The 26,607-nt window shown below is 41.6% G+C and overlaps 1 protein-coding gene across 2 annotated transcripts in view; it reads right to left on the bottom strand.

Moving 5' to 3' along the window:
• Positions 1 to 22,636, bottom strand: part of LACTB2 (lactamase beta 2) — a 27,442-nt gene extending 4,806 nt beyond the window's left edge. Inside the window, exons 1-6 of one of the 2 annotated variants that reach the window (XM_023751984.1) lie at positions 22,423 to 22,636; positions 15,622 to 15,785; positions 8,890 to 9,016; positions 3,782 to 3,960; positions 920 to 1,068; positions 609 to 684 (exon numbers count right to left, since the gene is read on the bottom strand). In XM_023751984.1, coding sequence (XP_023607752.1) covers positions 609 to 684; positions 920 to 1,068; positions 3,782 to 3,960; positions 8,890 to 9,016; positions 15,622 to 15,785; positions 22,423 to 22,544 — 817 coding nt within the window. In that variant the 5' untranslated portion in view covers positions 22,545 to 22,636. The remainder of the gene's footprint in view (positions 1 to 608; positions 685 to 919; positions 1,069 to 3,781; positions 3,961 to 8,889; positions 9,017 to 15,621; positions 15,786 to 22,422) is intronic. The other variant, XM_006086371.3, reaches the window with a different exon arrangement.
• Between the last annotated feature and the right edge of the window lie 3,971 nt (positions 22,637 to 26,607).

The raw sequence follows: 26,607 nt of genomic DNA, 5'->3' as shown, positions 1-26,607 counted from the left end.
TCCTCCTCCTCCTCCTCCTCCCCCTCCCCCTCCTCTTCTCTCTCTGTCTGGTGTCTCTCTCTCTCTCTCTCTCTCCTTCCTTCCTCTCCCATCCTCCTTTCCTTCCTTCCTTTACCCCTCCCCTCCCCTCTCCTCTCCCTTCCTTCCTTATCATCCCTCCCTTTTTAAAACAAAGCACACTGAGTGATGATCTTTTTTTTTTTTGATAATTTGGGCCTTTAGGATATTAAGGCCCCTGCCTAAATGTAATTGGCCCCAGCTCATCTTCATGTATCTTCTGGCTGTAGATTGTGGTAGTGGGAGTTTTTAAACCCAGGTAATCGAACACCAAAGTCTACATTCTTAAGCTCTAAGCTATACTGTCTATTCAGCTGGTGTCTAATAAACATTTGTTGAAAAACTGAATTATACTAATCGAATGCCACATACTAGTAGTGCTGCCATATAGTGATGTGCTCAGATGCCATCGCAGTGAGGGGTTCTCTCTATGCACTAAATTTCTCTACTCATGTTCTTTACATGTACTTTTTCCATTGTCAGGCATCGCTGGTAGTCCTCACTGCTGTATCCCAGTGTCTTTCTCGAGCAGATTGCCTCTTCTCACTTACAACAGGTAATCAAGATGGCTAGACCAACATGCAAGTCATTCCAAAACTTCATCATCATGCTGTTGGGAACCATCTGCTACAGAATGAAGTATATGGTTTAATGGTGGCTCAGAATGGTTATTTTGACCAGGTTTTGTTTAACTTCTGTGTTCTAGGAAGTTGAGGTTTCAAAACTATACAAGTGGCATTACTTATAAAATTAACAGACTTATTCTGTCCTGGGAGGTGATAAGTTTTTTTATACCTATAGTTTATTAAATAGATTATTCTAATAAAATTGTGGTTATGTACAAATAAGATTAAAAAATTACCTTGTAAATAATTTTTACAAGCTCCATTACTGTAAATGATTTATCAGAATTTTCATGAAATACTTGAAGAATCTGCTGTTCTCGAGTATTTCTGTGAGAAATGTATTGTTGAATTTTAGCTTCAGCATTATGGATTACAGGGCCATGTCCTGAATTAGAATAATTATAAAAATTATTTCAACCAGATAAAAAATATTAAGTATAACTGGAATTCATTCATTTTATTTAAAAAGAATTCACATGATGTATTGAAACAGCACACTAAATACACAACAAATAAGAATTATTTGGAAAACTATATAGATATAAGACTTAAAAATTACCTACAATGACAAAACACATTAGACAATTACATCAAAACTATATAAAATGCTACTGTGTACATTAAAAAGTATAAAATAAAAATATAGCAATAGTAACAGGAACAACAGTAATGATAGGTAATATTTATGTAGTACTTATTTTTTTTCCTTTTAATCTTTATTGTTCAAAGTATTACATAGGTCCTCCTTTCCCCCCCCCCATTAACCTCTCAACCCTCTCCTGTCCTCCTTTTACTCCCCAGGCCCACACCACCCCATTGTGTGTCCACAGGTTATGCATATATGCATACAAGTTCATTGGTTGATCTCTTCCCACCCACCTATAGAGTTCTTATTATTTGCCAGGCCTGCTCTAAATGCTATATATTATTTTTTACAAGAATCCCAAGAGGTAGGTACTATTATTATCCCTTTTTGGTAGCAGAAACTGAGGTATAAGGAGAGTATCTAACCTGCCCACGGTCACACAGCTAAGGAGTGGAGCTGGGATTCTGACCCAGGAGCTTTCACCCACTCGTCTCTTACCACTGTGCTACACTTACCTATAGAACAGTGGTTCTCAACCTTCTGGCCCTTTAAATACAGTTCCTCATGTTGTGACCCAACCATAAAATTGTTTTCGTTGCTACTTCATAACTGTAATGTTGCTACTGTTATGAATCGTAATGCAAATATCTGATATGCAGGATGGTCTTAGGCGACCCCTGTGAAAGGGTCGTTCGACCACCAAAGGGGTCACAACCCATAGGTTTGAGAACCGCTGCTATAGAAGATTGAAAAGGGGAATGTAAAAGTAGCTTCAGGGAAGTGACGCTATTAAAAATTCACAGGAATCACAGTAAAAATTTAAGAATCTTTTGTATAGGCTTGTAATTCAGAAATGTTGACAACCCGGATAAAGTTATATTGAAATTTACATGCTCTTTTAACACAGTGTAAATTAATATATTACATAAGTCTGCCAGAGGGATGTTTAAAATATGTGAGGAAAAGAAATGCAGAAGCAGGCTAACCTATTATCGTGTAATAAGCACGAGCACCAGGGTGCTGTTAGAATACTGACCCTCATTTACTAGCTGCCAGGCCGCGAAAGTCTCTGAACTGTTTCTTTAGCTGTGCAATAAGGATGCCACTACCTACTTCACTGGGTTTTTGTGAGGACCACAGCTCGCTGGAAAGGTCCCTGCAGGTACCTATGGGGAGCAGGCTTTAATATATGGTAGCTATGGCTACGGAACATAATTTACATATAAGCTCCTGCTGTGCTAATAAGCCAGTTCACTGGATTCACTAAAATGAACACTCTACGGGCCTTTCCTAGGCAGCCTCTCATTAGCTTTGCTTGAATGTGAGTGCACCAATTCTCTTTGCTTTAAAAATAGCTGTCAGCTTCCATTCCTTTTATGTCATAATACTAGAGGCCCAGTGCACGAAATTCGTGCGGGGGGGGGGGGGGTCCCTCAGCCTGGCCTGTGCCCTCTCACAGTCTGGGAGCCCCGCCATCGACTGCCCTGTAGAGGGAGGCCCCGCCCGCTGGTCGGTGGCCTGGCCCTGCCTCCTTGGGGTGATCGACTGAGGAGCCTCCTTCCCCCCTATCCCCAATCGATCGCCTGGGCCTCCCTCTGTGGGGTGATCGTGGGGCGATGGCGGGGCCTCCCGACCAATCGCATCGCACCTGCCTTAGCTGGCCTGGCACCAGTGCATGCCATAGTGTGGTCATCGAACTCCAGATGGTTGTTCTGCTGTTTGGCCGTTTGGTCGATTTTTGTATTATGCTTTTATTATTATAGATTAATCCAAATGCCCAGGGTACGTTTTCTACCTCCTCAGCAGTAGAAACTCATGAGAGAATAGGAGGGTAGTAAAGATACTGTATTTTCAGATCTTTCCATGGCTCTTTGGTTAGGAACAAGTTAGAAGGACTTAAAAAATTAAGTAATCTAGTCTTTTTTCCCTTCTGGGCCCTATTGTTGGGTCCCTGTGTGTTTCTTAGCTTTCAGGATGGAGTGGAGATTCATATTGCAGAGCAGTGCAGTGACAACTGAGATACTAATGACAGATTTCTTTTCCTGGATAATCTAGATAAATATACGATTTTACAGCTCATATGGAAGATACTACTGCAATAGTGTGAGTTAAAACAACTAAAAGCTCAGAGGTCAAATGTTACCCATGGTTACATGGCTAAAATGTGGTCCATGACAGAAATCAGATTAACAAAATTGAAGATCACTTATGGAATGAAAAAATTTTCTTGTTCCTCTGTAAGTTATTTTCCTTGTTTAATAGTTCCATTAATAGTTGTTCAGATATTAAAAAATAACCCTCATATGTTTATAAAAAGTCATTAATATAAATTGTGGCCTTTTAAAAAATATTGCATGGCTAGACAGTAGCTAGGGCTATAATTTAAAGAAGCAGTTTACATGTCTGACTTCAAGGCCAAAAACACAAAGAAACCCCCCCCACACACACACATCAAAATGAATCTTTCTTATCATCTGACACAAATGGTTTACCAGATTTAAAAATTACCCACCTGGATATATAATACCAGCTTTGATTTTCAGTAACTTTTTTAGGGAGTTCATATAATCATAGAGGTCTTCAAATACAGTTGTTCCTTCCCCTAGGATGCAATCTCCAGAAAAGAGAGCATTTTCCTCCTCTAAAAGTAGAGCCATATGATCATCAGTGTGGCCAGGTGTGTATATAACTCTGGTTAAAAGAAGAAACAGAAATAATCATGAACTCTTAAGCTTAGAAAAAATTTTGAGAAGCAAATTATTCTATGCTTTCCTCTGAACAAGACACTAATAAATAATGTCAGTAAGTTAAAAAGCTTTTTCTCTTGTCACTCACTTAAAATTATCACCAGATATTTTCTCCCTTTAATAAAATCAAATTTCTCACTCTGAAGTACAAATTTAATACTTTCCCCACATTTTTTCTTATTTTATAAGTAATGAATATGGCTTACAACAAGTTTGGCGGGGGGGGAAAGGAAAGTACTTATAGTAGATAAAAATCACCAATCTTTCTACTACTTAGAGATAGTGCTTTTATTTTTTAAGAACATATATATTTTTTGCCTTGGCCGTTGCTGCTCAGTGGTTAGAATGCTGGCCTGCACACTGAAGGTTTGCGGGTTCAACTCCCAGTCAAGGCCACATACTTGGGTTGCAGGTTCACTCCCCAGCCTCATTGAGGCACGTGTAGGAGACAGCCAATCTATGTGTTTCTCTCACATCATGCTTCTCTCCTTCCTCCTCATTAGCAACTAAAGGCTCAGTATTTTCAGTGGATACTCTGCCAAACACTTAAAGTCAGATAACTGCACGACTACTTAACCTATCCCAGAGCATAGAAAAAGAAGGAAAAGTTATGAATCCCAAACCTGACAAAGGTTGCACAAAAAGAAAACTATTGCCTGATCTCACTAATGAATAGTTATAAAAATCTTAACTAAAATATTAGCAAATAGAATCCTAGAACATATTTAAAAATAATATCATGATCAAGTACAATTTATTAAAAAAAAGTCAGATGTTTCAATTTTAGGAGATCCCTGCAAATCATAATAAAGCTATGGAGAAAACAAGTAAGGTCATCTCCTAGACACTGCAAAGACATCTGGCAAAATTCAACTCTTAAGAAAACTGAAGCGACTGTAACTTAGAAGAGTTTCTCGTTTGCCAAAAAATCCAATCAAATCCTTAACGTTAAATATTGCAACTGTAAAGCTCTTTAAAAGAGTCTGCTAACAATGTAAGAGATATGAAGTATAAGAACATGAGGTACTCGTGTAATGGGAGCAATTATTTTTGAGAGACATTAAGAACTGATTTTAGGAACTATTATGCTTTTATGGTTTCCAAGTATGTGCTGTACATATGGCAAATTGATTACTATATTTAGTAATGGTGAGGTATTGAAGAGATGTTAAAATCATCTCTTTTGTCTGATTAAACCTGCTGCAACCAGTTAATGAAAGTATTCCATGTTATATGAAAATAATTGCAGGAGATACATTTCCAGCAACTATAAAACTATGTGGTGTGGGTATCTGTCTTATCTTATGGAGAATCTTATGAATAGTCACACATAGAAGGTGTTTACAAATGGAACCTCAACCTTTTTTTTTTTAATCTACATATACTCATTTGGAGAACCATTCTTTCAGGGTCTGCAAACTGCCTTACCAATCAATGTGCTTGCAATGCCTCCTTAATTATTCCCCTCCTACTTCCCATGCCAGAACTCAGTAATGGTTTTCTTTGATAATTTCTAGGCTGAAGGCAATAATATTTCTTAAATTAGTGGATCAGAACTTCCAACCCTCCAGTCACCTGGGTGGCTAATGCTTTAATTTGCATAAAAACTGTGTTAAAATTTACTTCACGTAGGCGGAGGAGAAAAGGAAATGACATCAGAGGTGCTTTGTTAAAGATCAGAAGAACTGCAGCTGTGCCTCCTATTCATCAGGTAGAGCATTTATCTAGTTCTGTGACACAGTAGACTTTATTAGAACGGCTCTCTTAGAAAATTTAGAGCAGTCAACAAAAGCTGTCAGATTAACTTGAGAACTTAAACTCAAGTTCACTAGAAAATTCCTGAGCGTTACATCTAGAATCCTTACTGAAAACCTTGATAACTTCCTATTTTTTTACTAATGGGTTCTTGGTGGGTACTATCTCTCTATTGTATTTTTTTCCTTTTCAAAATTGGCAGGTAGACAAGATCACCTGGATGTCAAATATTTGGGACTTAAGTAAATTTTAACCTTCTGTTTATGGAACTTTTGTAAGATCAAGTCTTTGTGTTAATATTTAAAACTATTAGATTTTACTGACTATAAACATGGAAACTGGAAAGCACATCTATAGTATATTAAGTATTCTATTCAGATTTTAGCATAATTGGAATTTACATTTTGAGAAAAGATTATTTACTAGATCATAAAAAAAGTGTCTGCTTTTTTTGATTCTGTTAGTTTTCCCCTCAAATCTTAAAATAGATACCCATACTTAACTTAATCAGAATGCAGTACAACAAAAATTAAATGGAATTCACATAATATTGAGATCCTGGGCATCAATTCATCCATGAAACAAGATAGTATTCAACTGAGGGGGTGGGGTCATGACAGGAAGCAAGTACGTGGGTGGCTCTCAGGCACTGATCTCCTTTCTAGATCTGCAAACTGCTCATATGGTTTGTTCAGTTTTTAACAATTCACCGCCGTGCACACTGATGATACACACTTTTCTGTTTGTATACTTTAAAAGCTTAAAATACACGGTCTGTTCACAGCAGATGGGTGGTAGTTAACCGCCAAGAGTTCAATAGTCTTAATCTGCATATTAGGTACAGATCTAATATCCATGCTTCTGTGATAATTGATAAACCAGTACTGTGGTTCCCACACCTGAGACAGAAGACTTGATGAGCTACCTCCTCCTGTCTCTACTCCCTTCTTTAACTTGGCCCAGGGCTGGTGTGTGAGGGGGGCATCCAGCATTGTCAAGAATACTTTTTGAAGTAATAATGCAGTGTTTGATTTTCTGTGGTATCATCAATATATGATACTGTATTTCCCAGCCTCTCTACAGTCAGGAGTGACACATGACTGAATTGACAGGCAATGCAACAGAAGGCCTGGTCCATGAAAACCTCCTATGCAACATCCCTTTCACTCTCCTCCACTCACTGGACTGACGGTGATGAGCACGGCAATCTTGAAGGACTAGTATTGAGGATGGAGGACTCCACAAGAATCCTGGAACATTAATGCAGGAGGGCCACTTGCTAATCAGGAACCGTTTTTGGACTTTATGTGACTGAAAATTAAACTTATTTCATGTTTGAGCTATTATACATTTCTGGGTTGGTTTGCTATAGCAACTGACATTAACTAATACTAGAGGCCCAGTGCATGAAATTTGTGCACTGGTAGAGTCCTAGCAGCTGCCGGCTGCCAGTCCGGGCCTCCCTTCCTTCTCCTGGCTGCCTGGCAGCGCTAGGACCTCCCTCCCTTCCTCTGGCCGGCCCGCCCCCTGGTTGAACTCCTGGAAGAACTCCAGTTGAGGGGACAATTTGCATACTACCCTTTTATTATATAGGATTGTGAACCTAAGGAACTGATTAACTTTTAAGGAGATACCTACTTACACACCAAAATTATAATTTAATAAGTGCTATAATAAAATAATAAAAATTACATAAAAGTTGGAGGAGGAAGCAGTTTAATTCTTTCCAGGAGGGGTTCTTGAAGTAACATGTAAACTGAGGTTTGAAGACTAAATGGGTAATTTATCAGGGGGACAAGGTGGAGGGGAAGGGCTGAGGCCTCGTAAAGGGGAGGGTATGAGCAAAGGCATGGACAGACAGAATGTGCTCAGGAGTATTTGGATATGGCTAATTGTGTTTGTGAGGGGAGTGGTAGGAACTAAGACTAGAAAAGTGGTTTGGGGCCAGGCTGTGGTAAGGGGAATAAACATGATCTTGTATGCAGTGAGAATTATTCAAGGTTTCAAGTGACAGAGCATACTAAGAGTAAACTGGAAAGGGAAGAGCCTGGAGATTCCTGGCTTAGAAGTAGTGGCAGTGAACACAAAGAAAAAGGGACAGCAGTGACAAATACTTTTGAGGAAGAACTAATGTGAATAGCCCTGGTCAGTGTGGCTCGGTTGGGTGTCATCCTGCACACTGAAAGGTTGCCAATTTGATTCCTGGTCCAGGCACATGCCTGGGTTGTGGGCTTGATCCCTGGTTGGGGGCAAGCAGGAGGCAGTTGATTAACGTTTTGCTCTCACATTGATGTTACTCTCTCCCTCTAAAAAAAAAAATCAATTAATAAACTAACGTGATTAGATGTCTTGGGCAGGGGGAGGGGATAAAGGTGAAGAGGAGTTAAGTTGTATCATAGAAGAAAAAAAATCTTAAGTACTGAGAGAAGTGGGTGTTCTGAAATCAGGAAGTAAGGACAGATGGTGGAGAGAGAGGAGAATCATCATAATTACTTGAGTTTTAAAATTACTGAGTTGAAAACACCTTTTTGAATCCCTTGAACAGGTCATGGGGGATTATGGGTCTGGCCTAAAATGTATTTACTTTAGGTATGGGTCATTTTTTGGAAGTGAGAATAGGAGAAAACCCTTAATTTTCCAGCAGGAAATTCTAATCTATTTTGTAATTTAAATTTTATTCATTAAGAAGTGGTAATCATATAATTTAAACAAGTAATTATAAAAGAGTAGATAGAGGGAGAAGTCTTTCTTTTTCTCTGTTTCTCAAGCAACCCATTTTCTCTTCCCAGAATAACCAATGTTATCAGATATCTTATATTCTTCTTCCTGAGACAGTCTTCAGTCATACAAGCAAATATGTGGAAATCTTCCTTTCCCCCTCCTCTTTTATAACACACTAGAGGCCCGATGCACGAAATTCATGCAAGAGTAGGCTTTTCTTCCCCCGGCTGCCGGCACCAGCTTTCCTCTGGCACCTGGGACCTGGGCTTCCCTCACAGCCCTGCTTCTTCCGGAAGGATGTCCGGTCTAATTAGCATATTACGCTTTTATTATTATAGATATACATAAACTACCCCCTCCCCCCACCACCTTCCCTGGCCAATGGTCATTTACATACCTTAGAGTGGCACCCTCAGTCTTAACCAAATCTCCATCTTTCAGATAAATATATTGTTGCTCTCCATCTCCTATAATTTCTTCTCTCTGAGGATTCCGTGGGAGTTTTTTAATGCAATATGGAGTGTCTAGTGACAAAACATGTAAAATATTTAAGTCACACTTTAAATGACAATTCAGCCTTTTAAGAGGCCAGTTTTCATAGAATACCTGTGAGTAGCTGCAAAAAATATTAACATTAGAGACAATAGAAAATGAGGTGAATTATAGCTGCTTATCTCTGGGATGATAACTGTTTCTTCTATCTCAACAAAAGAGCTTTCACTCTAATGCCCTCCTAGCTCTACATAAAAGTCTTTGTGTTTTTCTAGTCACTCCTATTTTATACAATAGTTTGAAAGTTCTTCATAATCTCAGCTAGCTTTGATATCAAGATGGGTGTGGAAGAGGGAGTAATATAAAACGTAGGAACTTTTCTCTGTCTAGGTGCCTAACATATAGTAAAAGAAGTCCTGGCATCATGGCATTAGTTAATAATAAAAGAATCCTATCTAATAAAAGAGAAACATGTAATTAGCATACGACTGCTACCCTTCCCATTGGCTAATCAGGGCGATATGCAAATTAACTGCCAGCCAAGATTGTGGCCGGCAGCCAGGCAGCTGGAAGCGAACATGAGGCTTGCTTGCTTCAGTGAAGGAGGACTCCAACGTTCCCTGCCTGCCTTGCCAGCCTCTGAGCTGGCAGTTTGAAACATTGTAACAAATATAGAAGCTAAACAAAACCCCAGAAACCAGCTTTCAGCCGGCCGGAATCTCAGAGCTGGAGATGATACAGTGTTTCGATTATAGAACTGAAACAAACCAGATACCTGCTTTCAGCAGCCGAGGCCTTGGCCCAGAATAAAAAAAAAAAAGAAAAAAAGGAGCGGTTGGGAGCTTCAGTCACCCACCAGCCTGAAAACAGCCCTCAGCCCCTCACCCAGACTGGCCAGGCACCCCAGTGGGGACCCCCATCCTGAAGGGTGTGTGACCAGCTGCAAACAGCCATCATCCCCTCATCCAGGCTGGCCAGGCACCCCAGTGGGGACCCCGACCCTGATCCAGGACACCCTTCAGGGCAAACCAGCCAGCCCCCACCCGTGCACCAGGCCTCTATTCTATATAGTAAAAGGGTAATATGCCTCCCGGCACCGGGATCAGCGTGACAGGGGGCAGCGCCCAAACCCCCTGATTGCCCTGCGGCTCTATGTGTGACAGGGGGCGGGGCCACAACCTCCCTATCCGCCCTGCTCTGTTCGTGACAGGGGAAGGCGCCCCAACCCCCTGATCAGCCCTGCTCTGTGCCGGATAGGGGGGAGCTCCCCAACCCCCTGATCGCCCTGCGGCTCTGTGTGTGTCAGGGTGCAGCACCCTAACCCCCTGATCGGCCCTGCCCTGAGTGTGACAGTGGTGGCGCCCCAACCCCCTGATCAGCCCTGCTCTGTGGGTGATAGAGGGCGGCGCCCCAACCCCCCTATCGGCCCTTCGCTGTGAGTGTCAGGGGGGAGCTCCTCAACCCCCTGATCCGCCCTGCTCTGTGTGTGACAGGGTATGGAGCCCCAACCGCCCTGATGGGCCCTGCTCTGTGCATTACAGGGGGCAACGCCCCAACCCCCTGATCGACCCTGCTCTGTGCGTGACAGGGGGTGGCACCGCAACTTCCCTATCGACCCTGCCTTGAGTGTGACAGGGGGCGGTGCCCCAACCCCCCAATTGGCTGTACCCCGAGCGTGACTAGGGGTGGCATTGCGACCTCCCGATCCGCCCTGCTCTGTGCATGACAGGGGGCAGTGCCCCAACTCCCCAATCGGCCCTGCTCTGAGTCCGACCAGGGGCTGCACCTAGGGATTGGGCCTGCCCTCTGCCACTCGGGAGCGGGCCTAAGCCAGCAGGTCATTATCTCCTGAGGGGTCCCAGACTGTGAGAGGGCACAGGATGGGCTGAGGGACCCCCCCCCCCACCAGTGCACAAATTTTTGTGCACCGGGCCTCTAGTGATAATATAAAGCTCTTTCTAGGAATGCTTAGAGGAAGCCCCAAACTCAGGGCTAAGATATTAAAACATTAAAACAAATTTAACCCATACTACCTGTCATCAATGCAAAGAAAATCAATTAATTAATTAGCCAATCAATAGCTGATTGCGTTATTTAACCAGTATAGTGAATGTAAGCGCCATGACATCAAAGTGCTTAAAAGCTCTCATAGTTGGGGCACTAAAACTTACAAATAGGAAAGAATTAAACAATTATACTCAGTACCATTTAATGAATACTAAATGGACAATTCAGCTAATTAAAGCAAAATGAGGTTGGAGAAAGGAGAAACAATTAGGAAAGGATTCATAAATATCATAAAACTTGAGGTGTGGCTTACAGGATGAGCAGGATGAGAAAAAGGTTAAGACAGGCAAAGGGAACAGCATTAGTAAAGCCATAGAAATGAGAATGAACATGGCATACGGGCAACAGCAGAACACTACCAATTTGTCTAACACAAAATACTGGCTGGGAAGAGTAAAGATAAGTAGGATTAGTAAGGTGAGCTCAGATCCTGGAGGGCCCTAAATTGCCTTTCACAGAATAGAGGAATTTATACTTTGCTGTATGTGGCCCATGTATGCACTTTAGTGTTAACAGGTCGATCAATATGGCAGCTGTAGTGATCAATATGGCAGCTGCAGGTGGGGAGCCCGAGGGGGAGAGATCAAAAGACCAGGAGGGGATGACTGTAATAACCCAGCTGGAAGGTAATATTAGCGCCAGGGTGTTACCAATGGAAATGCAGAGGGAGAAAAGACATCCAGAGAAAAACTGACAATGCATAGAAATCTGGGTAAGTATGAAGGATAAAGAAGATAGAAAACCGCAATATAATAAAAATAAAATAACCCAATAGCAACTGGATTTTCTCTCTCTAGCCTCAGACTCCATTATTTTGTATCTTTGAGGCTGAAGCAAGAAATAATATGCTATTCTGGGAACTGTCTCCATTATAGAGTGATATGGTGAGGTTTTTTTGGTTTGTTTTTATTTTTAATCTGTATAATTTTGTTTTGTAGTAAAGAAGTGGAAGTATATTTCTAGTTATGAGACCTTTGACAGACAATATTTCCAAAAAAACTCAAAATTACAAAACACATGCCATACTATAAAATAATGCTGTGTCAGCTTTAAAAATTATATGTAAATATAAAAGCATACATCCTATTCTCAATAGCAATCTATACAGACAGGATGTAGAAGGGTATGCTGAAAGCAATCATCCTATATAATAAAAGCCTAATATGCTAAGTGTCTGATGATATCCTAAGGTTGCTCAACTGCTTGCTATGATGTGCACTGACCACCAGGGGGCAGACAGTTGACTGGTCGCTATGATGTACACTGACCACCAGGGGCAGGCGCTCAACCAGTAGGTTAGCTTGCTACTGGGGTCTGGCTGATCGGGACTGAGCAAGATGGGCCAGACACATCCTGGATCCCTACCACATTCCCTCCCTGGCTGGCCTACCTTCTGCACCCTTCCCTGGCCCCGATCGTGCACCGCTGGGGTCCCTCGGCCTGGCCTGCACCTTCTTGCAATCCGGGACCCCTCAGGATATGTTGGAGAGCTGGTTTCAGCCTGATGCAGAATGACTGGTTGCTATGATGTGCACTGACCACCAGAGGGCAAAAGCTCAACGCAGGAGCTTCCCCCTGGTGATCAGTGTGCTCCCCCTCAGCCAGAAGCTGGGCTCACAGCTGGTGAGAGCAGTGGCGATGGCGGGAGCCTCTCCCGCCTCTGCGGCAGCGCTAAGGATATCCGACTGCTGGCTTAGGTCCAGGGAGAGGACCTAAGCCGGCAGCTGGAAATCCCCCGAGGGCTGCCAGACTGCATGAGGGCACAGGCCAGGCTGAGAGACTCCCCCAGAGTGCAAGAATTTTGTGCACTGGGCCTCTAGTTTAGTAAGAATTATTATTTTTAGTCAAAGCTTATTGAGATATAATTCACATACAATAAAATTCCCCCTTTTAAAGCATAAAATTCAGTGTTTTTTTTTTAGCCTATTCAAAGAATTGTTCAACCACCATCATCTAATTTTAGGACATTTTCAAAACCCCTCATAGCCACCTCATACGTAATGGTAGTCACTCTCTATTCTCTCTTCCCAGCCCCTGGCAACTACTTACATAATTATTTTAACAGTCATTTGCTAAGGTCTGAATAATGAATTATAACATCATCGCTAAGGCTAAATATTTAAGCAGATAAAAACATGTGATATTATTTACGTGTAATACTTTCTAATAGAAACACATTCTAATTGAATAGCATAGAAGCAAACATCTGACTCTAGGACTTGAATGTGAAATAAATGGCAATGACCCAACTTCAGCTGCAAAATCGATAACAAAATATATTTTATAAGATTTACTCAAAAACAAACCCAAAACAAAACACTCAAGCAGCTTGGGTCTATATAGTTCTCACATCTAGTAAACTTCTGGCTCCCTGTAAGCCACGAGTTCCGAAATGAAACACTGATTTTATTTAAAAAATTTGTAAGCAGGTTGCTTCAGAATTACTCTATCTTCCTACAGAAATATTATAAACGGCATTCATAATTTTGGTGTGGCCTGTAAAAAAATATAGATTGTTAGCAATGTAAAGGAGCCATACTAATAATTAAAAAACAACAACAGTAAAACAATGTAGAACGAAGGAAATGATAATAAAACAAAATGAACAAGAATGGTAATGGTTAAGGATTTAGGGAATGAAGAAATACAAGGGGCTTTTGGGGGAAGATTCTGAAAGGTACCTCTGTACATTTTCAGGGCTGAGTAACTCAAAGTCTACATTGCAGCTGGTCTAGCTTCAATAAAGTTCAGAATGAAAGACATCAAGCCACTTTTCAAATAAAGCATTAAAAGTTTAGTGGCTATAAAGCAGTATCAAATTTCTCCTTGATTTTCTTTAATTTCACAGGTAATCTTTTATGTAAATATTCATTATTTTAAAGGAACCCAAAACTATTTCAATTTTTAACTTAGAGAAAGTTAAGTCAAATGTCCATTAACAGGTGAATGGATAAATAAATTGTAGTGTATTTCTACCATCGGTTACTATTTGGCAATAAAAAGGAACAAACTACTGATACGTGAAACATGGGTGAATCTCAGAGATGTGATGCTGCGTGAAAGAAGCCAGAGAGTGATCCTGCATGCGTCCATTATGTGACACTGCAGACAGGCAAAACTAAGCCACAGTGAAATAAAGCAGATGAGTGGGTGCTGGAGGTGGAGGGGAATCACGGCAGGGGGCCTCTGTAGGGTAAGAAAGGGACCTCTTTCTGGGTAAGTGTTCTTTACCTTGATGGGATTGGTCACATAGCTTTTGATAAACTACACACTTAAAAAACAGGTACATTTTATGTATGTAAATTCAAGCTCAGTAAAATTGACTTGTGAAGGAAAAAAAGCAGGCCATAAACATTTTAATTTTTCAAATTGACCCTCATGCTAAGAGTTGACCAAAGCTAATTAAGGATCCTCAGCATAGTTTTTTAATTGACAAAATTTTATGGGTAGATAGACAAGAGAAAGAAGGGTGAGGAAAAGTCAGAGTGGGAGAGAATGGTTTCCTGTGGCATACAGTTCCCCTGGATTGGAATAAAGGAGGGAAGAGGGTAAGAAAGTTAGGTTAGACAGTTTCTTATAATGAGCAGCCTGGTGATATTGGCTGGTGTAGCTGAGAATATCTTTCCATCCCAATTGCAGTCTTAAGGCCTAAAAAGAAGATGCTTAAAAATATTTAGTTGTGAATGAACATTCATTACCTCCTTGTCCTTTATCTGCCTTGAACATGGCCAGCACACCCCCATTCTAGTATCTGCTCCTGCAATGCCCTTTGCCTGGTATGCCCTGCTCTGATACATATATAGCTTACTCTCTCTCCCTGTCCACCCTAATATAATAGCCACTGCTCTCTTCCACTTTATTCTCTCTCCCTCTTTTCTTCACTTAGTTTAGTTTTCTTCATAGCACCTATCACCATCTGATCTATTACTTACTTACCATTTACCTTCCCTACTAGAATGAAGCCCAATGAAAGTGGAGTCATTGTTTTAATCACTGCTACATCCTTTGTGCCAAGAACAGTGCTTGGACATAGCAGCAACTTGAATATTTGTTAAAGAAATGAATGAATGAATCTATGTTTATGATGGTGGGATGAGGGAATAAGGAGAGAGATGGTAAAGTGTTAATACTGAATAAATTTCAAGAACAAAGATCTTTCATCAGTATTATACAGTATACAGATAACTGAAAGTTATGGAAGACCTGAGATCATGTTTAGAATGTGGACAATAACAGTAACTACCTCAACAGTGCCTGGCACACAGTAAATAGTCAACAACAGTATGAAATCTGAAGTAGCAACTGTCACACAGACTAAATTAAAACTGATGATCACTGGGCAAAGGGGAAAAATAAGAGGGAGAAGAGATTTGAAATAGAAAATAGGATTTCTACTTTTTTCCTTTGTTAAAAATAGTCACAGTATTCAAGTTATATTAATGTATAAAAGTACCATTTAAATATAAGGTATTCAGTAAATTGTTTATTAGCTTACTTAGCTCTGTAATGGAAACAAATTATTCTGAAAACATAGGTTTTCTCATGAGCTTAATGAGTATATTCTGCTTACCATTATCAATGTTTTTACAAATATCTCCTATGCCTCCAGTATGATCACGATGCCAGTGAGTCACAATGATTTCCTGGATTGCTGTGTTAAATTCGTTCAGAGCTTGCTTTAAACAGATGATATATTCTGGAATTGCTGGTTCTCCAGTGTCAATGAGGATTCTCCTGAAAGTTAAATAGAAGATGATCACACCATTGGAACAGTTAATATTAGCATATTTCTCACACAGGTAATTTACATTTAAGAAACTGCATAAATTGCTTTGCTTTCAAAACCAGCTCTATGTTACTTGAGCTTAACTAGAGAAATCTCACTTTAAGAAAGTTCTTATGGCTAAATGTAAATCTAAGTCTGAATAAGGAGTAACTTATATATATATATAAAAGCCTATGCAACCATTTGACTGGTAGCTATGATGCACACTGACCACCTGGGGGCAGACGCTCAATGCACAGGCATGGAAACATGGAACAGAATGATGAATCTCAGAGGGAAGGGCAGAGGGGGGAGGGCGGGAAAAGATGAACCAAAGATCTTATATGCATACTAGAGGCCCGGTGCATGGATTCGTGCATTGGTGGAGTTCCTCGGCCTGGCCTGTGGGAATCAGGCCGAATCTGTGCACCGGGTCTCTGACATCCCCTGAGGGGAGCTGGATTGAGAGAGGGTGCAGGCCAGGCTGAGGGACCCCACTGGTGCACGAATCCGTGACCTCCCGGTTCATACGCTGATGCTCAACCACTTAGCCACATCGGCTGGGCTGTCTTTGAGTTCTTTTAACAATATCCTCAAATGTCTCAGAGACATGAAAGAAACTGACTCAATGGCACCCCTAAAGAAACCTATTCTCTTGCACTACATACAAAACTTATCCCTGAAGCTTTACAATGGCTCCCTTACACATGAAAATGAAATCAGTGAAAAAGCATGGGAGAAATGTCTGAGTTGCTTTGCTTCTTTATTTAGACAACCCTATTATTATATTCCTGCTTTTGGTTCTGAACCTTCATATACTTTGCCCTTCATCACTATTTTATGGAATGATGGTCTTTCTCTAAGAAGTTTTCCTGAACTAAAGAAATAAGGGTGACATTTCCTCCTTAAGAACCAATGAATTAACTTTGTAATTCATGTCGTTTCATAGTAGCACCTCCCTAGTTCAGGCTTCCGGAGAGAAGATTAGTCTTTATGAAAAGACTGAATCATTCATTCATTTACTAATTCATCAATAACTGACAAACAGGTCAATGGAACAGAAAAGAGATCCCAGAAATAAACCATATATATATGTATAATTTGTGTGTGTGTGTGTGTGTGTGTGTGTGTGTATATATATATATACATACACACACACACATATAAATATATATATATTCAAGTAATGTAAAAATAAAGGAGGCAAGCATATACAATAGGAAAAGACAGTCTCTTCAATAAGTAGTATTGGGAAAACTGAACATCTTTATGTAGAAGAATGAAATTGGGACTTTTTTTATACCTATACCAAAATAAACTCAAAATGGATTACACTTAAATGTAAGACCCCCCCAAACCATAAAATTCATAGAAGAAAACATAGGCATAACCTCTTTTGACATCAGTCTCAGCAATATTTTTTGGAACTGTCTGCTCAGGCAATGACAACAAAAGCGAAAATAAAGAAATGGGACTATATAAAACCAAAAAGTTTTGCACAACAAAGGAAACCAACAACAAAATGAAACCATCAACAAAATGAAAAGGGAACCTACTGAATGGGGGAACAATGTAACATCTTACATCGGCCAACATAGCAAATTAAACTAACATTTGGCGTTTTCACATATTTATTATCTCAGATCAACTCTAGGAAGGTACTATTATTTGTTATTATTTTATTTTCAGCAGAGGAAACTAGTCTTCAGAAAGGCTAAGTGATTTGCTCCAGGCCCCAGCAATAGGTGGTGCTGGGAAGCACTAGACACTCAGATATGAAGTCCAATGAGTTCTCCATTCAAGACATCTGTCTAGTCTACTCAGAAGACATCAGATATCCTAGTATTTTTAATAAACATCCCAGTAACCCTGCAGTAATTTCTGGACACTATAGACTGGGGTATATCTGAGTTATTAAAAGCAGTTATGTCTTTTAATTTAGTGTTAAAAAACAAACGAACAAATAAAAAAAGACATACTGCCTCTCTAGTGGGAGGGTACTACTTAGCAAGCACCTAGAATCATTGTTCATGTGGCATAAATGAAACTTCAGCTGTAAATTAGAAAAACAATGTTCTCAAATAGCAATTCTTTCAATGATGTCTGTGAATATTGCAGAGGATTAGAGTTATCTCTATGTGAGCTGGTTGACTTTGTTCTTCATGGCCACAGGCAATACATAGGAGGTCACTTTACAAATACAAGTTTACTAATGAAGGGAACAAGAGTGCAGGAGAATCTGTACAGGTCTGTTACCATTTACTCACTAGAGTACAATGTTTGGCATATAGTAACAATCTGCTATGTGAATACAGAAAAATTCAACTGATGAAAGTAAAATCAACTTCCTCTTTTAGGTATTTTATATTAATTTTAAGATAGCTATTAAGTGGTCTCTCTGTCAATTTGCTGTCACTCTTACAAAATCATTAGGAATTTTCTGAGCACCTACTATGAACCCTGAATTATCTGGAAGCAGAAGTGATAAAAGTAATAGCTAACATTGTATGCTTCCCACATGCTAGAATTTAAGTGCTTTTGATGTGATTTTCCATTTAAATTTCACTGAACCCTCATAACATCCTATGAGACAGGTACTATACAAACCTCATTGTATAGATAAGGAATCTGAAGCTTAGAGAATCAACTGCCTTTTCCAAAATCTTAAGCCAGGACTGGGATCTAGGTAATTAGAGTCCAGAGTCTTAACTCTACTTCATTAGACTGCCTTTTCCTATTAATAGGAAATAGTATATTTGCTCTCAAGATATTTACAATTTTGATAGTAAAGGTTAAAATTGCAGCTTTCTAGAGGTTCTTAGGAAAATTTACTTTTCCAGAACATACTCTGGAAAGTCTGATTATTATTTGTCCATTCAAATGTTTATTGAGACCTATGTATTAGACATTGCAGTAGGTCTAGTAGTGCTTTAGGGAAATTCATTTGGCATCCATGGGCTGATAAGAATGAGGCTGGAAGATTAGCTAAAATTGCAGTTATCCAGCAGTCCTGAAATCATAATAGAGAAAATGTAGAAAAAATGTAGAGAACACTCACTCATTCAGCAAACATTTCCTGTACTACTTGTACTGTGTACACGGCTCTGTGCTAGTGGTGGGGATACAGTAATGAATAAGCCTTCATTGAACTTATATTTTAGTGGGGAGTAGAGGTGTGCAAAGCTTCGTCTTACACACATACAAAAATCATTTTATTATCAAGGGCCATGAAAAGTATGGCATGGTAAGGCAATGTATTACATTAAACTAATATAGTCTAAGGGGTCAAGGGAAGCTTCCTTGAGAAAAATGACATTTTAACTGGACTCTAAAGGATGAGTGAGGCTAGCTGGGTAAAGAGGAGAGGTATACGTGGGAGACAGAGAGGAAAGCATGCATGAATGTGCTGAGCCAGAATGGATACAACTCACCTGGCTGGGATGGGAAAGAGGTTTCAGATCAGGTTGATGAGATGCGTGGGGCTGGAATATGCACGGCTTTCTAATTTTCATTAAAAAACAAACACTACTCTGGCTACATGAAGGAGGATGGAGGATGGATTGAAGTGGAACAAAAGTAGATGGAGAGGAGTCAGTTAGAGGCAATTTTAGAAGCCTAAGCAAGAGTTGTATTGGCTTGGACTGGGTGATAGCAGTGGAAATTGGGGAGATCTTCCTAATGGCTTGGATATGTGTGCAAGAAGCAAAGAAAAAATGTCGAGGAGCATACTTAAGTATTTGGCCTGATCAAATGTGAGGATGGTTCTGTTTACCAAGATACGGACAAGTGGCTGGAAGAGGATCAAGTTTAGTGGGAAAGCCCGTAAGTTCAGTTTGGGAAACAATGAGTTTCAAGTGGCTGTGAGTCATCCAAGTAGATTTAAGAAAGCAGTTGGCTGCCTTGGTCTGAAGATCAAGTTTGGATATTGTGTGAATTGGAATGCTAATAAACTTGGGAATTATTAATGAACAGATAACAGTTCAAACCAAGGAAGTAGACAAGATCACCTAGGTCCTAGGTAGAGAATATAGCAGGAGAACATAAGACTAGGATTGCACCTTGAGGGACTCAAACCCTTAAAAGACCTGGTAAAGAGGATGACTCTATACAGGAGACTGTGAAAGAGCAGTTAGAGAGGTAAGAGGAAGCCAGGAGAAATTGGTGTTAGTAGATCAAGGAGTGGTCAACAGTATCAAAAGATACTGAAATTCAAATAAGATGGGAATGGAAAAATCCTTTGGGTTTAGTGATATAGAGGCCATCTGTGATCTTAGAACTGTTTTGTGCAGTGGAACAGGTGGCTACCAAGATCAGAACCTCCTACTTGGACTCAATTAATAATCATTTCTAGCCACCTAACTTCTACTTTACAGAGCAGCATCAGCTGTCCATTGCCTTATCCTAGCTCAATATATGGACTCATCATCTCTCGCACATATGAGTGATTCCACTGGCCATTCCACTCCATGAGTTTACCTGAGTAACAGTGTAAGCAGTTAAGATGGGAGACTATGAATCTGGTCTTCCCTCATTCAGTTTCAGGGCATGTCTCTTTTAGCACATGCCCTTTGCTACACTGACTGTGATTCTGGTGTTTTAAAAGATGCCCTATGTAGCCCTAGCCAGTTTGGCACAGTGGATAGAGCATTGGGTTCTGGGTTTGATTCCAGTCAAAGGCACATGCCTGGGTTGCGGGCCTGAGCTTCATCCTCAAGTTGGGGGCGTGCAGGAGACAGCCAATCAATGATTCTCTCTCATCATTGATGTTTCTCTCTCTCTCTCCCTTCCTCTCTGAAATCAATAAAAATGTATTTAAAAAAAAGATAACAGTATGTATTTTTCATACAACATGGCCCCTAAACATTTAAGCCAACTTCTTTATTTGATTTCCAAACGGAACCAGCCATCTGTTTCATTGCTGAGAGAAAAGTAGGCCACAATGACCTTATTGAGAAACAGTATATTGATCTCCGACACAGAGACTTTCTAGGGCAGCCATGGGCAAACTACGGCCCGCGGGCCGGATCCTGCCCGTTTGAAATGAATAAAAGTAAAAAAAAAAAAGACCGTACCCTTTTATGTAATGATGTTTACCTTGAATTTATATTAGTTCACACAAACACTCCATCCACGCTTTTGTTCCGGCCCTCCGGTCCAGTTTAAGAACCCATTGTGGCCCTCGAGTCAAAAAGTTTGCCCACCCCTGTTCTAGGGTAATTTGGACTATTTGCAATTTTCATGTTAGGAACTGACTTTAGAACTAGTTTATGACGACACACGGAAGAGAGAAGAAAATGCCTATGGGCTTCCCGGGGTGAGTGAGTATCAGCCAAGAGAGACGCTACCCCAGCTATCAGGTATTTTTTTCCTGCCTAATTCTCTATCCTCCTAGGTTTGGGAGGCAGCCTAAAGCCGCTTTACCTAACCGACCCTGCCTTGTTTGCTCTGGACTTCACCTTTTGCCTGCTTCACTTGCAATACTTCAGTTCCTCCATCCTGCTGCTTCCGAAATTCTCATTTGCTGGAAAAAGGCAAATACTTCAATTAACTATACTTATTAAGCTGTATTTAGTATTCAAGTGTATTGTATTCATTGCAACGTTTTGACTATGCAATTAAATTCCAGGCTCAAGGAGAACTACATCTTATTTCTATTTTGAATTATCTAGGTTATACTAAGTACACAAAAGTTGTCCAATGTAGTAGGTATGGTGCAATAAACCACATCTCTTCTTCCTTTCTGCATAAAACAGAATGGAGCTGAAGAGAAAACATTTTTTTAGAAATAGCCCTAACCGGTTTGGCTCAGTGGATAGAGCGTCGGCCTGCGGACTCAAGGGTCCCAGGTTCGATTCCGGTCAAGGGCATGTACCTTGGTTGCGGGCACATCCCCAGTGGGGAGTGTGCAGGAGGCAGCTGATCGACGTTTCTAACTCTCTATCCCTCTCCCTTCCTCTCTGTAAAAGATCAATAAAATATATTTTAAAACATTTTCTTAGAAATAGGTTATTCCATTCACAACTTAACCTAAATAAGCTCACACAATAATAGCAAACAAAAACAAAAGTGGTCAGCAATTCCCTCCCTAGGGCTGGAGGGGGAGGGGGCGCGCTTTTTTGGATTCCGGACTCCAGCAATTGGCGAGCAGGACAGCCCTGCCCCCTGCCGCTGAGTTAAGAAAAAGGTCTGAGCACAATTAACCGCTTTTGTGGCGGGGACGTCACACTCTGGGCAAAACATCTTGAGTGCGAGTCAGAAGGTGAACCAAGTCAGCATTTTCCTGGATTCTTAAAAACTCCGGCGACAGTAACTTCTCAGCCACTTAAACACACTCACTCTGACATTCAACATCACGCCAAGTAAACTGGGTTTCAAAAACGGGAAGTTTTAAAAACCATTCTTTCTCTCCCAGCCACTTTTCAATTAGAGAGGTTACCACCCCGGGTGGTCGTGATTTAGGGGAGGTCCAGGATCAGGGCAGCTGAGGACGGTTCTGGTGGGCCCGCCGGGCCGGGGTAGGACGCCGCCATCCTGCCCACAAGTTCCGCGGGCCAGTGGTGAAGCGGCGGGCGTGAGGGGGGCAGGAGGGAGGCGGGGGGCGTTTACCTGGGGCCGGTCCCTACCAGGTAGGTGTTGGTGCCCTGCAGGGTCATGGGGCCCGGGTTACAGCCCAGGACGCGCACCACCCGACTGGACAGCCGCTCCATGCGCTGCAGAGTGGCTGCCATCTCCGCTTGAGCCACCCGTGGGCACGCAGCTTACAGTGCGACCGGAGCACGGAACCCGCAAACAGGCCGGAGCCAGCAGTCACCTGACCGGGGCGGAGCGGGACCCGCCCCTATGCTGGGGGCGGGGCCAGAGGTCACGTGTTGCCGCGCGAGCCGAGAGGGGTGGGATCAGCCTTGGAGCTGGGGGCGGGGCCAGAGACCACGTGTCGCCGCGCCTGCCGAGCGGGGAGGGATCAGCCTCCGGGCTGGGGGCGGGGCCAGAGGCCACGTGACGCTGCCTGGGCCTCGAGTATGGCGGCGCGAGGGAGGCGTGAGGCGCCTGAGGCCAGGCTGGTTTTGAGAGCTGCGTCTTGTCCCCGAACCAGGCGCCTTCCCCGGCGTTTATGTTCTGGTGGGCGAGCTCATCCCAGTGGACAAGAGGCGTTGTAACCTGGGAAATCTTGGGCTGGAGCAGAGGGCAGCGGGCAGGTTAGGGGTGGTGACTGTGTTCTGAATCCCGGAGCAGGGCTCGTCAGGCTTGTGGGCACCGGAGTGTGAGTGTGTGTGTGTGAGGAGCAACCTGTTTCTCTCTCACAATGAACAGTTGTAAGTGACGTGTACCAAGCGCTTCCATCTGCTAAGCGCTCTTTATAAACACGATCTCATTGAACCCTCGCAGCAACGTTCCTCCCTGTGCCCGGAGCGCGAGGTGGGCCTTGACCGGGATGGGGTCCAGCAGGTGAGCCGCCCCCGTGTTCCCTGCCGCCCCCTTTTTAAAAGGTTGAGTCACAGTTTACTGAACAAAACGGCAAGATCCTATGGTCGGTTTCATCGAGGTTGGACAATTGCACGAAGTGTCTCTTTCTCTCTCTCTCTCTCTCTCTCTCTTTCTTCCTCTCTCTCTCGATGCGGAACACACCCACCAGCCCAGCCCAGCTCTTCTCCAAAAAACGGGCACCTGAGATGCTTGCAATTCTAAGATTTAGTGCCAGCATTTTAACGTTGCTTGTGCAGGTACTTCTGAAGAAAAAGACAATTTCCTATTAATTTACAAAGTGTTTCTTTTACAAACCAGCAGTCGAATATTCCAGATTTCTTGAAAGACACACCTTTATTGTGTGTGACACATTTCTTTGCCTTGTGTTGGGAAGATGCCCTTTTAATAGCAGCGCTTCGAGAACCTTCACGGAAATAATCATGTAAACCAGTGGTTCTCAACCTTCTGGCCCTTTAAATACAGTTCCTCATGTTGTGACCCAACCATAAAATTATTTTGTTGCTACTTCATAACTGTAATGTTGCTACTGTTATGAATCGTAATGTAAATATCTGATGTGCAGGATGGTCTTAGGCGACCCCTGTGAAAGGGTCCTTCCACCGCCAAAGGGGTCGCGACCCACAGGTTGAGAACCGCTGATATAAACGCTCCCCTTTGCAAAGGGAAGGCAGGCAATACGCCTTTTATTTTTAGTATTGATTTATAATCCCCACCTGAGGATGTTTTCCATTGCTTTTAGATAGAGTTGAAAGGGGTGGGGGGAGAAACATGGATGTGAGAGAGACACATCCATTGGCTGTCCCCGCAGGGCTGACGGGGCTGGGGTTTGAGCGTGCAGCCGGCACCTGTGCAACCGAGGCAATGCCTTTGACTGGGAATCGGGCTCACAGGGCCAGCGCTCTAACCACTGAGCAACTGGCCAGAGCCAAGCAATGTGCCTTTTAAAAAAATGCTTGGACTAACCATCAAAATTCCCTAGGTCAGGAATATCAACGCATCGATATTTATGTATTTGTGGCCATGAATTAATGGCTATTCAGAACTCTGCTGGAAAGTCAGCAGAACCTTTGAGAAGAGGGTGGGACAGTCATTTCTGCACCATAGGGCTCTTCTGAGACTCAGGGGCAGCTCCCTTAGCTTTTATCCCTTAGCTTTTTTTTTTTTTTTTTTTTTTTAGAATTTTCTTTGTGCCTCCCATCTTGATTTCATTTGTTTACTACCAAGCTCTTCATTTGACAGATGAAGAAATGGACCCAACAAATAATTTAAAAGTTAGGTGACTTGCCCTGGCCGGGTGGCTCACTTCATTGGAAAGTTGTCCTCTACAGGAAAAGGTTGTGGGTTCAATTCCCAGTCAGGGCACATACCTAGGTTTCAGGTTGGATCCCATATCAGGCGTGTAGGGCAGACAACTGACCAATGTTTCTCTCTCTCTGCCTCCCCGCCCCCCCTCTCTCTTTCTCAAATCAGTGAAAGCATATCCTCAGGTGAGGATTCAAAAAAAAGTTAAATGACAAGTAGAGTCATACAAGGAGACACTAGCAGAAGAGCAGGAACAGAGGGCAGATAGTAAACTTGGTTTGGAGAAGTTGAAATGAGGTGATTGTGGGATATCTTGATAATACCTATAGATAGTTTAGATAGGTGAGTTGAGTTCAGAAGAGGGATCTAAGCTACAGATACAAAATTGAGTCTTTGTTGATATGTTTAGCAATGTGACTTGAAGGTTGACCTCCTCTCCAAGAAATAAGACCAAAGGTTTTTCCATTCTATCTAGTCACATTTGTAGTCATTTATCATCTGCCCACAACATGCAAAGTATGTCTTGTAGACATATTGTGGAGGGTATTAAAAATGAAAGATAGGAGGCCCTTTCCAGACACTCACAACCAGAAAGCAGCTACACATGGTCTTATTTTTTAAAAAAAATATATTTTATTGATTTTTCACAGAGAGGAAGGGAGAGGGACAGAGAGCTAGAAACATCGATGAGAGAGAGAAACATCGATCAGCTGCCTCCTGCACACCCCCCACTGAGGATGTGCTCACAACCAAAGTACATGCCCTTGACCGGAATCAAACCTGGGACCCTTCAGTCCACAGGCCGATGCTTTATCCACTGAGCCAAACCGGTTAGGGCAACACATGGTCTTATTTTAACATATACTTGGGTAAATCCTAGAGGAGAAGCTAAAGTGATGGGATTGCAAGGAGGAAGGGGAGCATCAGATTGGGAAGATCTAGGAAAGCTTAAAGGTTATGGGTTTTGAGCTGATTCTTAAAGGATTGATAGAATTTCATCAGGTAGGTGAAGGTAGAAGGGCATTATAGACAGGCTTGGAAATAGAAGACATTTAGTGGATGTTTTTGGGAACAGAAACCAATATTCATATGATAGGGTTTGAGAAGGTATACGGTTTAAAAAAGTAGATAGGGCTAACTTAATGATGCATTGTAAATTCTCAGTATTTCAAATTCAAGAATCTCTTTTCCAAATATATCTGTTCACTTGGATATGCTGTGAGGCAAATTGTATTTTCCTTAAACTTAATTGATAAATACAATGAAAGCTTGTAACCTAGGCAACCTATAAAAGGAGGCATGTTATTCGTGTTCCCAAAGTGATGGTTATAAAAGGTTATATCGTAGTCACATGAATCACTCTTATCACTAGATTAGAAAAATCCCACATATGACTAACAGGTGATTTCAGTTTCATTTTAGCCTTCGATCTTAAAGGTTTACAAACTCTTTAATGATACTTGTTTTCAGTGAAGAAGAAATAAATGAAGATTTTCTGGAAGAGACTGAGTTAAAGAAGGCTTTTTATATTTGACAAGTAAGTCTAGTCTATATTTTACGTGTGTTAAATTTGGTCGACAAGTGAAAGGTCGCTAGTTTTTACTTTGTAAATATCTGGTTTATTGCCAAGAGATCATGTACAGTGGACAAAGGTTATATATTTGGGCTGACAGCCAGGAAGCCACACAGCTGGGCTGACTTCTGAATAAAATTGGATTGGAACTGTCGTATTAAGTTAGTGTCACGAGTTTCGTAGGAAGTCAAATTTTATAGGTGGCATTTTTTCTCATAAGGTGGTATTGGAATAGTGATCGACTGTAGGGATAAAGGTGAACTGTCCTTCATGCAAGTTGTACAACTATGTGGTTACTGAAAGAGCTGGGGATTTCTTTATGAGAGCTGCTGTATTTACTACCTTGCTGTGTAGGTTTCTCTACAGTTGCGGTATGTCCCTGCCTCACTAAATTAGGAATATAGAAGATATCATATTGGATTAGTTTATTG

The sequence above is a fragment of the Myotis lucifugus genome, unplaced genomic scaffold (assembly GCF_000147115.1).
Source record: "Myotis lucifugus unplaced genomic scaffold, Myoluc2.0 scaffold_27, whole genome shotgun sequence".
Taxonomy (NCBI): domain Eukaryota; kingdom Metazoa; phylum Chordata; class Mammalia; order Chiroptera; family Vespertilionidae; genus Myotis; species Myotis lucifugus.
The sequence above is the reverse complement of the archived record's forward strand: the minus strand, read 5'-3'. Positions and strand labels throughout refer to the sequence as shown.